Source organism: Capricornis sumatraensis, chromosome 4 (genome assembly GCF_032405125.1).
Source record: "Capricornis sumatraensis isolate serow.1 chromosome 4, serow.2, whole genome shotgun sequence".
Taxonomy (NCBI): Eukaryota; Metazoa; Chordata; class Mammalia; order Artiodactyla; family Bovidae; genus Capricornis; species Capricornis sumatraensis.
This window is the reverse complement of record NC_091072.1, coordinates 67,391,565-67,408,229: the sequence shown is the minus strand read 5'-3', so window position 1 is coordinate 67,408,229 and position 16,665 is coordinate 67,391,565. Positions and strand designations below refer to the sequence as shown.

Below are 16,665 nucleotides of genomic sequence, written 5' to 3'. Positions count from 1 at the left end.
TCCTTCCAATGAACACCCAGGACTGATCTCCTTTAGGATGGACTAGTTGGATCTCCTTGCAGTCCAAGGGACTCTCTAGAGTCTTCTCCAACACCACAGTTCAAAAGCATCAATTCTTTGGTGCTCAGCTTTCTTTATAGTCCAACTCTCATCCATAACCTCTGGGTGCTCTTTTTAATTTATATATAAAAATATATAATGTGAGTGGATTGGGTTCTTTTTAAAGGACAGTGGTTTAGGTTCTTTTAAATAAGGTTTAATTATCTTTCTGTGCAGTTAAACAGAAAGATTACTTTTTTAGGATAAGTGAATTTTAAACAGACAATGATTAAGTATTTTTGCTTCTTAAAAACTGAGACTGTCTGAGGGGTCATTTAGGTATAGAACTGGTAGGATTACTTGATCACTCAAACTCCAGTACTTTGGCCACCTCACGCGAAGAGTTGACTCATTGGAAAAGACTTTGATGCTGGGAGGGGTTGGGGGCAGGAGGAGAAGGGGACGACAGAGGATGAGATGGCTGGATGGCATCACCGACTTGATGGACATGAGTCTGAGTGAACTCCAGGAGGTGGTGATGGACAGGGAAGCCTGGTGTGCTGCGATTCATGGGGTCACAAAGAGTCGGACACGACTGAGCGACTGAACTGAACTGAACTGATGAGGAAGAAGACTCACTATTACTGACCTTAATTTTTGTAGCATGTTTTATAGTTATATCCTCTCCAAGTTCTTATTATTTGTGAGCATGGTTACTTTCATAAAATTTAGTAACTTAGAATTTTCTTTAAAAAGGTGTAAGACATTTGTAATGATCAACAAATAGGCTTAATTTAGCTTATGAATTTGAAAATAAATATTATTTTCTTAAAAGAAATGTGTAAAATTAAGAAAGATGTGGAGTTACTAATGAGTAAGACAAAAAAATGCTTATCGAAAGAGAATTTTCCTAACCAGCAGTTTGACTCAAAATTATTCTTCTTCTTTGGCTAGTCTTTTGCTTTACCCTTCTGTTTGTTTCAATTGGTTGGTCAAGACACATCTCTTTGCTAATTGCCGTAACCTCTGGGTGGTCTTTTTACTTTATCTCCCATCTTATTTTTCTTACATATACTTTCATCACCTTTCTGACACTGTTTTCTATACTGTATTTCTAGTTGATAATTTACATAGTGAACTTTTTCTTAGACAAGTGTTCAAGAACCATGCCTGCTGTCTTTCTCACTCTGGTGCCTAAACTCACCACTCCCCTTGAGGTAATAGCATTTGCTCGGTTCTCTTGTGCAACTTCTTTGTCTGTTCCTTTTTGTCTTTTGTACATGAGTCATGAATACTTATTATTAACTCCTTTTGCCACTTTACCAAGTTCAGACTTTGTTTTCAGATGACTGTAACTTACTAGTTAGCCTCACTTGACTTTGCTCTCTTGATTTTTAAAAAAAATTGTGCACTCAAGAAATTTAATGCAGCTTTTGTAACTAATCTGTGTTTGCTTGTGCATTATGTTTTGACTTTTTTAGAAAATGTTTTTTTAAATGTGTGTTTTTAAAGGCCAGAGGCTTTGCCTGTCCTCTGCTATTTCTGTATTATCCCCTTCTAGCACACTGCATATAAAAAGTGAGTATAATAAATGTTCACAAATGACTCTGACTCATCAGGTGTTTATAGTGGCTTCTTATCCTGGTTGTCTTTCTTATAGAATTGAGTCAGAATTCTGTTCCATGCCTCATGTGTAAATATCTTAGCTAAAAATACTCAATATTTTAATTCTAAAAACTCCACTTTGACCAGGATTTGACATTTGATTAGGCTGACTGACCCAGATCTTTGATTGGAGGTATATTTTGTACTTGATAGTATTGAGTAAAATAACAAAATATAAGGTAGGTAAGTAAGTGATATTTTTTAGATCACTGTTTTTTACACACCTAGAAAGAAATTTGAATAAGTCTTAAACTTGTGCATCTTAAGAATGGTGTTCATCAAGAAGAGCAAAAATGGGAGATCAGTAGAATTAAGAATACTAGAGCAGTAAATGGTATTGTTATGCTAAAGCTCTTACCAGCTATGGAATTGCAAAGCCAAAAATCAGAATTGCCATGCTGTTATTTAAAATAATTTTTAATAGCAGAGGGATAGTTTTAGTTTTTAACTCAAATGGGAGATTATAAATATGTTACATACCCTAAAGAATCTAGTTAGTAGGTTTTAGTGTTTTCATTTTGTGCCAAAATTTTGTTGGTAACTCTTAAATTATATTAGTAGAGCGTAGTGAAGTGGACCTATGGTAAGACCATAAGTTAGTATATAGCACTTTAATTCTTCTTGTTTAAAATATTTTCACTGTTTTGATATTGTACTATTGACTAAAACATTTAGTAGGGAATGATATTGCTCTGAAGATTGTTTGAATAATTGGAACAATTAAAAATATTAGGAAAGGAAAAATAGTATTTAATTGATATTTCAGAACTTGACTGAAAAGTTGCAGAAGAAAGAAATGGACTATACTCAGTTAGAAGAGAAACATAATGAAGAATGTTTGAGTAAAAAGAATATACAAGCAAGCCTTCATCAAAAAGACCTGGATTGTCAACAGCTTCAGTCAAGGTTATCTGCATCTGAAACCTCACTGCAGAGAATACAGGCAGAACTAGGTGAAAAGGGAGAAGCTACTCAAAAGCTCAAAGAAGAATTATCAGAAGTGGAGACCAAGTACCAGCATCTTAAGGCAGAGTTTAAACAGCTACAACAACAGAGAGAGGAAAAGGATCAGCATGGGTTACAACTGCAAAGTGAAATCAATCAGGTAAGAGCTGTTACTTTTATTTACTGTACTTCTTTTATTTACTGTTTCTTCTTGTGTTTGATGGTTGTTTGATCATAATATAGTTCATTTAAAAATTGTCATTTAAAAAATTATCTCAATTTTTACATCCTGTTATATTGAGTCAGATCTCATTTCAGTTTCCCCTAAAATGATAGTATCTATCATATAGTATTGTTGTGCCTTGTTTCTTGGTTAATACAAACAAATTGCTTAAGATGGTACCTGTCACATGGTAGGTACTCAGCAGGTATGTTATTGTAATAATTCATATTGTTGATCATAAAATTAAAATTAAAAATTATAAAATTTTTGTCTTTTTGTCTTGTTACTAATTTTCAAAATATATTCACTATTAAGCCAATAATATAAAAATTAGATCTTTTAAAAGAAATTAGTTCTAACAACTATTCTTATTAACTTTTTTATATAAATAATCTCTTTCAGATGAAATTTAATGGAAGTTTTGACTTTGCTATTAATTTATGAATTTTATATTCTAATTATTTCTTACAGGTACCATTAAAAATTAGTAGGCAAATGGATATTTGAGGGAGATTAAATTCCTCAGCCACTTTTTTGAAAATTTTCAACGATTTTTACTTAAAAGGCAGTGATACTTGCTTCTGTGGCATTAATCTTGTCTTCTTAGCCTGAGATACTCTTCCTGTTTCTTTTCTCCTTGATAAATACTACTTCACTTGTCATGCTTTCAGAAATCTTTTTCTACATATTGCCACTGCTCACCACCACCCCACTGCAGAGATGGCTTAAACATCTACCTATCTCGATTACTTTACTTGTCATAGTCTAGCATATTATCATAACAGGTATCTTCACTAGACTCTCAAACTCTTTGGATGCAAAGACCATGTTTTATTTATTTTTTATCCCAGCTACCTGACATATTGCTTATCAACAGATGTTTAATGAGTAAGTAAGTGAATGAATAAATGCAGGCATTCATAATAGAAGGAAGCATAGGCTTGGGGATATCGATGAATAAGTTAAATATGACTTAGATATTTGCCTTTCAGTTCAAATATACAGATTGGGCATTTATGGTTTCTAAAAGATACAATACCTTGTTTATTAAAAGATACAAAGACGGAAAAGGAAATGAGACCTACCTTAAATGATTTTGTAAATCTTATTGAAGTATAAGGCAAGTACTATCCTATTGCAGTGAATGTGAAAATTAAAATGATTCCATGTACAATGGAAATTAGGAAGAGTTCTTCTCCTGCTTTCTTTCCCCTATAGTACTTGATATGGTATAATTATTTAGCTGTTAATGTGAGCAAGAAAAGCTTGTTGTGAGAAAGAGGTGGTGCTTGAAATTGTGAATATTGGATAGGTTTTGACAAGTAGCAGTTGGAAGGCAGGAGGGTCTTCCAGGAAGGAAAATAAACTAGAGGTGTGTGCGCTAAGCTGCTCCATTTGTGCCCGACTCTGGGAGACCCCAGGGACCATAGCCCACCAGGCTCCTCTGTCCATGGGATTCTCCAGGCAAGAATACTGGAGTGGGTTGCCATTTCCTCTTCCTGGGGATCTTCTCCACCCAGGGATTGAACCCACATCTCTTACATCTCCTGCATTGGCAGGCAAGTTCTTTACCACTAACTAGCACCACCTGGGAAGTCCCAGACTAGAGGCAGGGGTGTATTATAAGAACCAGTGAACAGACGTTTGCTCTGAGGATATGGTGTATAGTAGTGGACTATTTTGAGGACTTTATTATATAGAGTCTTGAATAGCAGGCTGAGGAATATGAGTTTTATTTGGTTGTCAGTGAATGGAGGGGCCAACAGGAATTTTTGTATTCATAACCATTTGGTTTAGTCACATTTCTGTACAAAATAAAGAGGTCATGCTGAAGACCTTGAAGTGATAGGATTTATCTTCTTCCCTTCAGTATGCTGTCTGGATTCTACCTTCAAAGTGGAAGTGAAAGTTGCTCAGTCATGTCCAATTCTTTATGACCCCATGGACTATAAAATCCAAGGAATTCTCCAGGGCAGAATACTGGAGTCGGTAGTCATTCCCTTCTTAAGGGGATCTTCCTAACTCAGGGATCGAACTCAGGTCTCCTTCATTGCAGGTGGATTCCTTACCATCTGAGCCACCAGGGAAGTCCCTGCCTTCAAAAGGAAGAAGTGAAAGAAAGTGAAGTCGCTCAGTTGTGCCCGACTCTTTGTGACCCCATGGACAGTCCCTGCACTAAGCTCCTCCATCCATGGGATTTTCTAGGCAAGAGTACTGGAGTGGGTTGCCATTTCCTTTTCCAGGGAATCTTCCCGATCCAGGGATCAAACCCAGGTCTCCCTCATTGTAGACAGATGCTTTACCGTCTGAGCTGCTGGGGAAGTTCAAAGCCTGACTCAAATCTGTCTGCTTCTCTTCATCTATACTGCTACTACCCTAATCTCAGCTGCTGCCATTGCTCACCTGGTTTACTGTATTAGCCTTTTTATAAGTTTCTTTCTTCCAGAGGACCTTCTTTGTCTATTTTCCATACAGAAAAAGTGAAAACTGGAAGTGAGTTGCTCAGTCGTGTCCGACTGTTCGTGACCCTATGGACTATACAGTCCATGGAATTCTCCAGGCCAGAATACTAAAGGACCCTTCTCCAGCAGATCTTCCTGACTCAGGAATCCAACTGGAGTCTCCTGCATTATAGGTGGATTCTTTACCAGCTAAGCTACCAGGGAAGCCCATAGCCCATTCCCTACCCAGAAGCCAGAGACATTGTTTTAAAGTATGCAGGATGTAACTTTATTTCTCTTAACCACCTCGAGTGGTTTTTTTTAGATTTTGAATCCAGATGTCTTCTTGGTCATGTAAGCATATGAGTGTAGTATGGTCCACACTATGTCTTCAGGCTCATCTTCTACCAAGTGAAGCCATGCTGGTCTCCTTTTAGTTCCTCAAGCACACCAGCACTTCAACAGAGAGCTTTCCTGCCTTAGGTCCTTTGCCCATGTTTTTTCCTTAGAGTGTTCTTTAGTTCAGCTTTTCACAAGACTTGCTTAAGCATTATTTCTTTAATAAAGCCTTTCTGGACCTCTCTAAAAGATTTCTCAGGTGGTGCAGGGGTAAAGAAGCCACCTGCCAATGCAGGAGATGCAGAAAATGCAGGTTCAATCCTTGGATTGGGAAGGTCCCATAGAGAAGGCAATGGCAACCCACCCCAGTCTTCTTGCCTGGGAAATCCCATGGTGAGAGGAGCCTGGCAGACTGCAGTCCATGGGGTCGTGAAGAGTCGGACTGAGCGTGCATGCACACAGGACCTCTCTGTTTAAATAGATTGTTTTCCTTTTGGGGCTTCCTTGGTGGCTCAGAGGTTTTCCATTTATTCTGAACCCTTTATTTCAGCAAGCTGCTTTTTAATAATACTTTTTATTGTATAATTTTTTGTTTCCTTGCATATCATATACCATTCCCTTTGTACAGTTAGCTCCTTAATTTGAGAAATTTGTTTATTCTCTACTCCATCTGTCTCTATGCTTAGAGTTTTTAGTAAATATTTATTGGAAGAATGGGAATGAACCTCACTTTAAGCCTTCTTTCATTGTCCTTAAAAGAGTGTAGGGATGAACTGGCTCTGTTTTGCTCTCCTCTGCATCCTCAGCTCCCCTTTCAGTGTGGACAAAAATAGATAGCTGGCAGTTGTCAACAAAGGACTTAAAAACAAAGAACCCCATATTCTTTATATTTGTATCTTGAGCACTTTTAAAATAGCCAATAGTACAGATAATGTTACATAATTAAAAGATTGGACATAATCAGTTCACTTTTTTTAATTAAAATTTTTTTTATACAATTTTTAAAGGTTCCTTTTCATTACCAGTTACAGCAAAATACCCTAAGCCTGTGTGACACCCAGCAGTTTGTGTCTCCCACTTCCCCACCCGTATATCCAACTTTACCTTTAATTGAATATGCCATCTCAAATAGCACAGTGGTTTATGAGTGTGGATTTAAGAACTGGCTCTCTGAGTTCTAGTTCTGTGGTCTACAAACTGTGTGAGCTTGGGCAAGTTATTTATTGTACCTTAGTTTGCTCATCTGTCAAATAAGAATAAGGATAGAATTGTCTTCACAGGATTATTATAAGGATTAAGTTAGTATTTGTGAACCTTTTAAAATGAGGCCTGGCACTTGATAAACTTTACGAGCATAATGAGTAAAGAATTATTTATATGAGTTTACAAAACTGAGTTTCTTAGAGAACATATGTATATGTTCTCTAAGAAACATATACATATATGTATATCTCAAAATGTAACTTTAGGATAGACCATTCTATTAATGATTCCAACATGTATTATTTTTACTCTAAACTTATTCTTCTCTGTAACATATTAACTCTAAAATGATATAGGCATTATTGGTTAAGGGATTTGGGCCTGCTTTCACTCTTGTGCAGCTTTGATTTGTGACTCATTTCTTTATTAAAGATCAGCGATCTATCAGAGATTGTAAAGCAATGAATGACTGTTAATTATAATATACAGTATCTCTTTTTTTCACCACTTTAGTAAATCTTCACTTCAGAGCAACAGTTGTCTTTAATTTGGCGCTTCACTCTGCACATCAAAATCACCTGGGGAAATTTAAGAAATTATCAAAGCCTCACCCTTGGCTCAGTTAAATGATAATCTCTGGCATAGGCCCGGGTATTGGTTTTCCCTGTTATTGTACTGTGTAGTTGAGATTGAAAACCGCTGCTTTTTAAAGTGTTGCTTTTTGGCAAATGATTCCTAAACTTTCCTGAAACTCAGTACTCTCTAATTCTTTTGTTAGGAAACAGATTTCTGGGCTTCAGCTCAAGTGTACCAAAGCTAAATTTTAGGGGAGAAGTCTCATTATCTCTGTGTTAATAATGACATTGGAAAATTCTTATCCAGCAAGTTAGAAACTCGATGTAGGGGAGAGATCACACGTAAGAGATCACTTATGGGGATTGGACCTACTTCTTGTAGTGAGAAGGAGAGGGTTTGGGCAGTTACTACAGTGCTAATTCACTGCATTTTAAGAAGAGACAGAGTAAGAAGAAAATGTCAGCCTAAGGATAAGAATATAATAAATGACTGCTACTGATTCCTGTTTTATAACTAAAATAGGAATGGAATGTATGTTTTACTTTAGAAATTCACTTCAGTTTTCTATTTTTTTGGTGTCCCTGGGTGGACCTGAAACTTTAGTTTTCTTTATTGAGTGTAGAATATGTTTTGACAGCCACACGTTGTTTCATAGCATAGGAAAATAGTGGGTGTCCACTTTTCTGATAGAACTTTATTTTTTCTTTGGCAGCTATGAATTTTTTATGGAGAAATATGGAAGTATAAAGCATATAAATGTATATTTGACATAAAGGCTATAGATTTTAATATTTTCAGATACAACATGAACAGGTTTGATTGAAAACAGTTGTATAGAATGCTTGTTATTAGTCTTCAGCTTTACTGAGGCACATGCTGCAGTTTGACTTGATGTGTTATGAAGCTGGAGTGTACTCTTACAGGGTAAGCCTTGCCAAATGTCTTGCTTCCTTATCTTCGTGGTACTCTTTTTTGTTCTGCACTCCTAGCACTTGTGCAGTAATTCTTCTAACATTAATACAAACCTTTTTTTTTTAAAACTGGACCTACCCCACCAGCCAATCCCATAAGAGAAACCAGCTGTTCTTTCTGGTAAAATTAGAGAAAATAAGGAATTCAAGAAAGTGACAGCTCTTAGCCCCCAGACAAGTTTCTTCTTTAGTTTTAGCTAGGTGGCAATTTTAAAGTTAGTGAAATCACCTAATATTTTAATAAATGTTCATTCCTCTGTTTTATTTAGAGATTGTGTGCCAGTTTGAGGACTTGAGAATGCTGTGTGCTCTATTCAGTACCCAAATGTAAGAAGTCAATTGTGGTGGTTCATGACTATGGAAAAGCAACAAGAATCATTTTGGATTTTTAAAATACTAGTGGAATAGGTCTGAGTGTGTCTCAGGTGTCTTAATTTTAAGTTTTGTTTCAAGCTCCTCAAGTGATTGCAAGAGTTATCTTTAAGTAAGAGCCTTAGGTTCACTGTGTGTGTGTGTGTGTATGGTTTTTAAAAGTGTAAAAAACCTGAAACCTGTGATATGATTACAGTTTTATGTGAGTCATCATAATTTATGTGATTAGGTTCCTCTAAAGTATCATGAAAATTAATATATTTCTATTGGTGAAAAATAAAACATTGTTTGGAAAGTAGGTGGTAGTAATAATGATGATCAACGTGTTTATACATATATGTGTACTTTTTTTCCTTTTCTGAAGTTACATAGCAAACTTCTGGAGACAGAGCGCCAACTAGGAGAAGCTCATGGAAGGCTGAAGGAACAGAGACAGCTTTCAAGTGAAAAGTTGATGGATAAAGAACAACAAGTGGCTGATCTACAACTCAAACTTTCTCGTTTAGAAGAAGAGGTAAGCTCACATTTCAGATGAGTTTCTTAGTACCTTTATTGATAGATTTGAAGTGAGTGAAGTCGCTCAGTCCTGTCCGACTTTTTGTGATCCCATCGACTGTAGTCTACCAGGCTTCTCTGTCCATGGGATTTTCCGGGCAAGAGTACTGGAGTGGGTTGCCATTTCCTTCTCCAGGGGATCTTTCTGACCCAGGGATCGAACCCAGCTCTCCTGCTTTGCAGGCAGACGCTTTACCCTCTGAGTCACCAGGGATCTTAAATGTTGTTGTGTTTAACCTTTTTATGGTGATGAGCTTTAATTGAATTTTTTTTTTAGTTTGATAAAGTTAAAACATCTCCAGTAAAAATATCCTATTATTAACTACATTAAGTCATTTTTATCGTGATTGTATTCCCTAAAGTTCTCAACAAAAATGTACAAAGAAGGCTATCTTCAGCTTTAGGCAGGTTAAATCCTTGGGGGGAACCTGTCAGGCTGCTCAAGAGGAGGCTTTCTACCCAGGAAAGACCATTTCCTAATGAAACTGAAAAATGAACAGCTGCTGATAGCATTATTGACACATAGTTGGTGCATATTAACTGAGTTTGTACTTAAGGATTTTCTTTTAAAAATTAAGCATAACATTGAATGCTATCCTAATTTTAATCTGTGGTTGCCAAAAATGGTAACTATTATTTGGTTCAAGTAAAAGGTATCATTAAACTGTGTCTTTTATTAGAATTGAATAAACACAGAGTTAAAATCTATAGCTGCATCAAAAGATTTTGTGCTAGACCCAAATATTAATGTGTAGATTTTGCTGTTGTTTCCTAATAAGTGACAGTTATGATGAAAATCCCATGGACGGAGGAGCATGGTAGGCTGCAGTCCATGGGGTCGCTAAGAGTCGGACACAACTGAGCGACTTCACTTTCACTTTTCACTTTCATGCATTGGAGAAGGAAATGGCAACCCACTCCAGTGTTCTTGCCTGGAGAATCCCAGGGACGGGGGAGCCTGGTGGGCTGCTGTCTGTGGGGTCGCACAGAGTCAGACACGACTGAGGTGACTTAGCAGCAGTAGCAGCAGCAGCATGATTATGAAAAAAAGTAAAACAGATACTGATACTGTTATTTAGATTATTACAAAAATTTGTATATAATTCCTTGATCATATTAGCATATGAAAACAATAATAAACTAAATGCCAACCTGGAGAAGGAATTTTATTTTTTTCAGGATGAGAATCTATTCTTTAAAAAAAAAAAAAATTCAATCTATTCTTAAGGAACAGTTTCTTAAATTTTGAGGTTAAAATTCTGTAAGTAATGAGATACTGCTTTTAAAGTTATAATTTAATTTTCTATTCAAACTTGAGAATTGTGAGATTTGAAGTAATACCAGATATTTACATGATAGCATTATGCCCTTAAAATTTTAATTGACAGTCTACAATTTTTTTTAAGTTGAAGGAAAAAGTAACCAATTCCACAGAATTGCAGCATCAGTTAGATAAAACAAAGCAACAGCATCAAGAACAACAAGCTCTTCAACAAAGCACTACGGCAAAACTTCGAGAAGCCCAGGTAAACAGTATTTGAATTTTTAGCCTTTTAAACAAAGATGAACCAAGTCATTATTCTTTTGTTGTGGTGAAGCTGGATAATGCAAAGCACTTGATTATATAGAGTTTTGATGATGTTTAGTATCTGGATAATTGGAAAATTCTTTTCCTTTTATTGCTATGTTGAAAAAATTCTCTAAATATAAAAAATTTACTATAAATATATTATTAAATTTTATATAAAATTAAAATTTATTAAAATTGTTTTAAAAAAGAAATTGACACTAAATTTAAGATATTATTTAGATTGTTATTTATGCATAATACATTATTATTTATTAAAAATGACTTCTCTGAAAAATTAAAAAATGACAAATAAATTTCTTAGTTTAATTAATTCAGTAAAATATAACATTCTGTATTTCCTGTGATGGAACTTACTATTTATTGGCCATGTCTTTCCCTGTTTCAGCACTATCATATGAACATTAGAATTGTAGTTATAGGAATGTAAGTGATTGAGTTAAATTTGTACAGATTCTATAGTATAGCTCAAAAAATTAAAATAAGTTAAATTTTTGTTTTGATATGGGGAGAGGAAGATGGTACCCAAATGTCTGAAGTGAATTTGACATTGATTTATTCTGTAGTCTTCATTAATTCCTTGAATATTATGGAGTGCTATGTGTCAGGCACGGTGGTAAGCGCTAAAATTAGAGTGCAGAGTCAGACACAGTACCTGCTTTCTGGGAAATGGCAATCTAACGATACGCAAGATAATGCTGGAGTTGAAAGGAGGCAGGAGGTAATATGCCTGTCTTTCTTGCCTGTCTTTGGATAGTGGCAAGGAGTCAGGTGGATAGAGATCCAAATATTATATTCATTTATTTGTTCTTTCATTCATTCAGTCCACAAATATATATTAATGTCTCCTCTTAGCCATGGAAATGATTTTGTGCATATGGTGGCAGAGAAAACAGACAAAAATGTCTGTTCTTGTGGAGCTTAGTGAGGAAGACAAACAGTAACCAAGGTAAATAGGCAAAATATATAGTGTGTTAGATGTGGTAAGTGGTATGGAGATAAGGGTAGGTGGTATGGAAAAAAGGGATACGGAGTAGGAGCTATCTGGGGAGCTGGAGGTGGACTGCACGGTTAGATAGGGTTGCTAGGGAAGGCCTCTGTGAAAGATGAAATACCTAAAGGAAGGGAGGGTGTGAGCCATGCGAATATCTGAGAGAAGAGCATCAATACTTTAAAAGACCCTGAGGCAGGAGTAGTTCTTAGGCACATCGAGAAGCCAGTGAGTAGAGTGGTGTGAGTGATGAGAGAGATAAAGGGGGCACAGTCATAGAGATCATAAAGGATCAGAACATGTCGAGCTTCATTAGTAATTTTAAGGATTTTGTTATGAGTGAGATGAGAAGTCATTGGAGGGTTCTGAGCAGTGGAATAGCATGATGATACTTATAATTTCACAGGATTACTCTGACTACTGTATTGAGAGTAGACCATAGGGACACATGAGTGGAACAAATAAATGAGCTAAAAGACTACTTTAAAAATTAAGAAATGGTGTGGCTTGGAACAGAGTGTAAGTAGTGAAAATTAGTCAGATTCTAGATATACTTTTAAAGGTGAGGCTGACAGATTTACTGATAGATTGATACGGGGCACCAACAGAGAAACCAAAGAGGATTCTAGGGATTTTGGCTTGGCTGGCTGGCAGGAGGGAGGTCAAACAAGATGAAGACTGGGAATCCTTTGGATTTGGCAACATGAGGTCATTGGTGACGCTGATAAAGAGAAATTTGTAAAAAGAAGGAAGGAAATTTAAATGTGAATTACATAAAGACTGGGCAGAAACTGGAGTGGAACTTCATCTAGGAAGTGTTTCTTCCTTAAAAACCAGAGATACTTATATGTTTATAGTCTAGGACAAAGGGGCTAGTAGACTGGGGGTAGTTGAGAATACTGGAGAATGAAGGTGACTGAAGGAATAAGGCATTCGCACATTGTGATGTCACAATAACCGTGGGTGGTGGTAAATTCACACTTAGCCTCTGAAGGATATCTTGGGAAGACTGAGGAAAGGTGTATATATGTGTGTGTGTATATATGTGTGTGTGTGTATATATGTGTGTGTGTATATATGTGCTGTGCTTGGCTACTCAGTTGTGTTCAACTCTTTGTAACCCCATGACTGTAGCCCACCAGGCTCCTCTGTCCATGGGGGATTCTCCAGGCAGGAATACTGGCGTGGGTTGTCATGCCCTCCAGGGGATCTTCCCAACCCAGGAATGGAACTGGGGTCTCCTGCATTGCAGGTGGATTCTTTACCTGCTGAGCTATCTGGGAAGCCCGTGTGTGTGTGTTTTATTCATTTATTTATTGAGTATAATTGACGTAGTGTTAGTTTCACATGTACAGCAAAGTGATTCAGTTCTCTCCTTTCTCCCTCTCTCTGTATATATACACACAGATACATATATATAAAATCTATAACATATAATAGATTTCACATATAGTTTATATATATGTACACATATGGTTTATCAAGGTCTTTTCCTTTATAGATTATTGCATAATGTTGAGTATAGTTGCCTATGCTATAAGTAGGTTCTTGTTGGTTATCTGTTTTATTTATGTTGTTGTTCAGTCGCCAAGTTGTGTCCGACTCTTTGCAACCCATTGGATTTCAGCATGCCAGGCCTCTCTGTCCCTTGTCATCTCCCAGAATCTGCCCAAGTTCATGTCTGTTGAATCGGTGATGCCATCCATCCATCCTCTGTCTCCCTCTTTTCCTTCTACCTCCAATCTTAACCAGCAGTAGAGTCTTTTCCAGTGAGTCGGCTGTCCACATCAGGTGGCCAAAGTATTGGAGCTTCAGCATCAGTCTTTCCAAATAGTATTCAGGATTGATTTCCTTTAGGATTGACTGGTTTGATCTCCCTGGTGTCCAAGGGCTTCTCAAGAGTGTTCTCCAGCACCATACTTCGAAAACATCAATTCTTTGGCGCTCTGTCTTCTTTATGGTCTAACTCTCACATCCATACGTGACTACTGGAAAGACTGTAGCCCTGATTATGCAGACCTTTATTGGCAAACTGATGTCTTTGCTTTTTAATATGCTGTCTAGGTTTGTCACAGCTCTCCTTCCAAGAAGCTTCTTAATTTTATGGCTGCAGTCAACCTCCACAGTACTTTTAGAGCCCAACAAGAGGAAATTTGTCACTGCTTCCACCTTTTCCCCTTTTGCTTCTTGACCCACATACAGGTTTCTCAGGAGACAGGCAAGATGGTCTGGTATTCCCATCTCTTTAGGAGTTTTCCACAGTTTGTTATAATCCAAACAGTCTTTATAGCATAGTCAATGAAACAGAAGTAGATGGTATTTTTTTGGAATTCCTTTGCTTTCTCTATGATTTAGCAAATGTTGGCAGTTTGATTTCTGATTCCTCTGCCTTTTCTGAACCCAGCTTGTACATGTGGAAGTTCTTGGTTTACATACTGCTGAAGCCTAGCTTGAAGGATTTTGAGCATAATTTTACTAGCATGGCAAGTGAGCACAATTGCGTGGTATTTTTTAACATTTTTAGTACTGCCCTACTTGAGAATTGGGATGAAGATTGACCTTTTCCATTCCTGTGGCCACTGCTGGGTTTTCCAAATTTGCTGACATATTGAGTGCAACACTTTAATAATATGATCTTTTAGGATTTTAAATGGCCCTGCTAGCATTTCATCACCTCCACTAGCTTTATTGGCAGTAGTGCTTTCCAAGGCCCATTTGACTTCACACTCCAGGCTCTAGGTGAGTTCTTGCACCATCTTGGTTATCCAGGTCATTAAATCTTCTTTGTACAGTTCTTCTGTGTATTCTTGCCATCTGTTCTTGATCTCTTCTGCTTCTATTGGTTTTTACTGTTTCTGTCCTTTATGGTACCCATCTTTGCATGCAATGTCGCTTTGCTATCTCCAGTTTTCTTGAAGAGATCTGCAGTCTTTGGCCTTCTGTTGTTTTCCTCTGTTTCTTAGCATTGTGTACTGAAGAAGGGCACCTTGTCTCCCCTTGCTTTTCTCTGGAACTCTGCATGCATTTGGATATACTTTTCCCTTTCTCACTTGCTTTTCACTTCTCTTTCCTCAGCTATTTGTAAAGCTTCCTCAGACTACCACTTTACTTCTTGCATTTCTTTTTCTTTGGGATGATTTCCCTGACTGGCCTAGTGCCTAGTAGTTTTCTCTGCTTTCTTTAGTTTAAGACTGAATTTTGCTAGAAGAAGTTCATGATCTGAGCCACAGTCAGCTCCAGGTCTTGTTTTTGCTGACTATATAGAGCTTCTTCATCTTCAGCAGCAAAGAATATAATCAGTCTGATTTCGGTATTGACCATCTGGTGATGTCCATGCGTAGACTCATCTCTTGTGTTGTTGAAAAAGGGTATTTGGTATCACCAGTGCATTCTCTTGGCAGAATTCTGTTAGCCTTTGCCCTGCTTCATTTTGTACTCCAAGCCAAACTTGCCTGTTACTCCAGGTATCTCTTGATTTCTACTTTTGCATTCCAGTCCCCTATAATGAATAGGACATCATCTTTTGGTGGTAGTTCTAGGCTGTCTTGTAGGTTTTCATAGACCTGATTAGCTTCTTTGGCATCAGTGGTTGGGGCATAGACCTAGATTACTGTGATGTTGAATTATTTACCTTGGAAATGAACTGAGATCATTCTGTTGTTTTTGAGTTTTCATCCAAGTATTGCATTTCAGACTCTTGTTGATTATGAGGGCTACCCTGTTGGGGAACGTTTAACTTTAGAATTCCTGTATGTTGTTTTCTGTTTCTCAGGAACCCTCTGTCCTTATCAGTTCCTGGTAGACAGGAATGAGTAGAGCGGCATGCTGTTCCCAGGACTGAGGTCATGGGATGGAACGCATGCATGGATTTCCTTCAGTAACCTATTACCCTAAGGAAAAACTTTAGTCACGACCCTCTTACTCAAGATATGGATTGTCTTCTGGCCTTATGACGATTGTTGTTCCTTGTTACCTTGGCGATGGTTGATATACATCTGGTTTTTGTTCTTTATTTTTTTGAGTCTTTGTAGAACTATATATATACTCACACAAACATGATTAAAGCACCCTTGTTCCACCAGAACCTGGGTCCCCGTGTCTGTCTTTCTCTCTGGCTAGTTCTCTGGAGTGTGGAAGCCTGTCGAGCTCACTTTCCTGCCCGGGCTTTCAAGACCTCCCTAAGAGGGCGCCCTGTTCCTTCATGAGTGGCACAAGCCCTGTTCTAGGGCTTCATTGGAGTTCCATGTAACCCAGGGAATACTGGTCTCTTTCTCTCTATATATTTTTCTTTCTCACCGTCAACTCTGATCTGCCAAGTTCCAGTCCATTAATGGACCTTTGCTGCTGCTACTGCTAAGTCACGTCAGTTGTGTCTGACTCTGTGTGACCCCATAGACGGTACCCAACAGGTTCCTCTGTCCCTGGGATTCTCCAGGCAAGAATACTAGAGTGGTTGCCATTTCCTTCTCCAATGCATGAAAGTGAAAAATGAAAGTGCAGTCGCTCAGTCATGTCTGACTCTTCTACACTACCCCATTTCTTCTATGGGATTCTTGCCCACAGTAGTAGATAATAGTGGTCATCTGAATTAAATCTGCCCATTCCCATCCATTTTAGTTCACTTACTCCTAAGATGTTGATGTTTGCTCTATTGCCATCTCCCCATCTCCTTGTCCATGCCCGATTTACCTTGATTCATGGACCTGACATTCCAGTTTGCTATGCAGTACTGTTCTTTGCAGCATCACATTCTACTT

General features: G+C 37.5%; 1 protein-coding gene across 1 annotated transcript in view; it reads left to right on the top strand.

The window, feature by feature from the left end:
* Positions 1 to 16,665, top strand: part of EEA1 (early endosome antigen 1) — an 86,211-nt gene that overhangs the window by 34,812 nt on the left and 34,734 nt on the right. Inside the window, exons 10-12 of the mRNA XM_068971410.1 lie at positions 2,471 to 2,809; positions 9,139 to 9,288; positions 10,736 to 10,855. Of these exons, the coding sequence (XP_068827511.1) occupies positions 2,471 to 2,809; positions 9,139 to 9,288; positions 10,736 to 10,855 (609 nt within the window). The remainder of the gene's footprint in view (positions 1 to 2,470; positions 2,810 to 9,138; positions 9,289 to 10,735; positions 10,856 to 16,665) is intronic.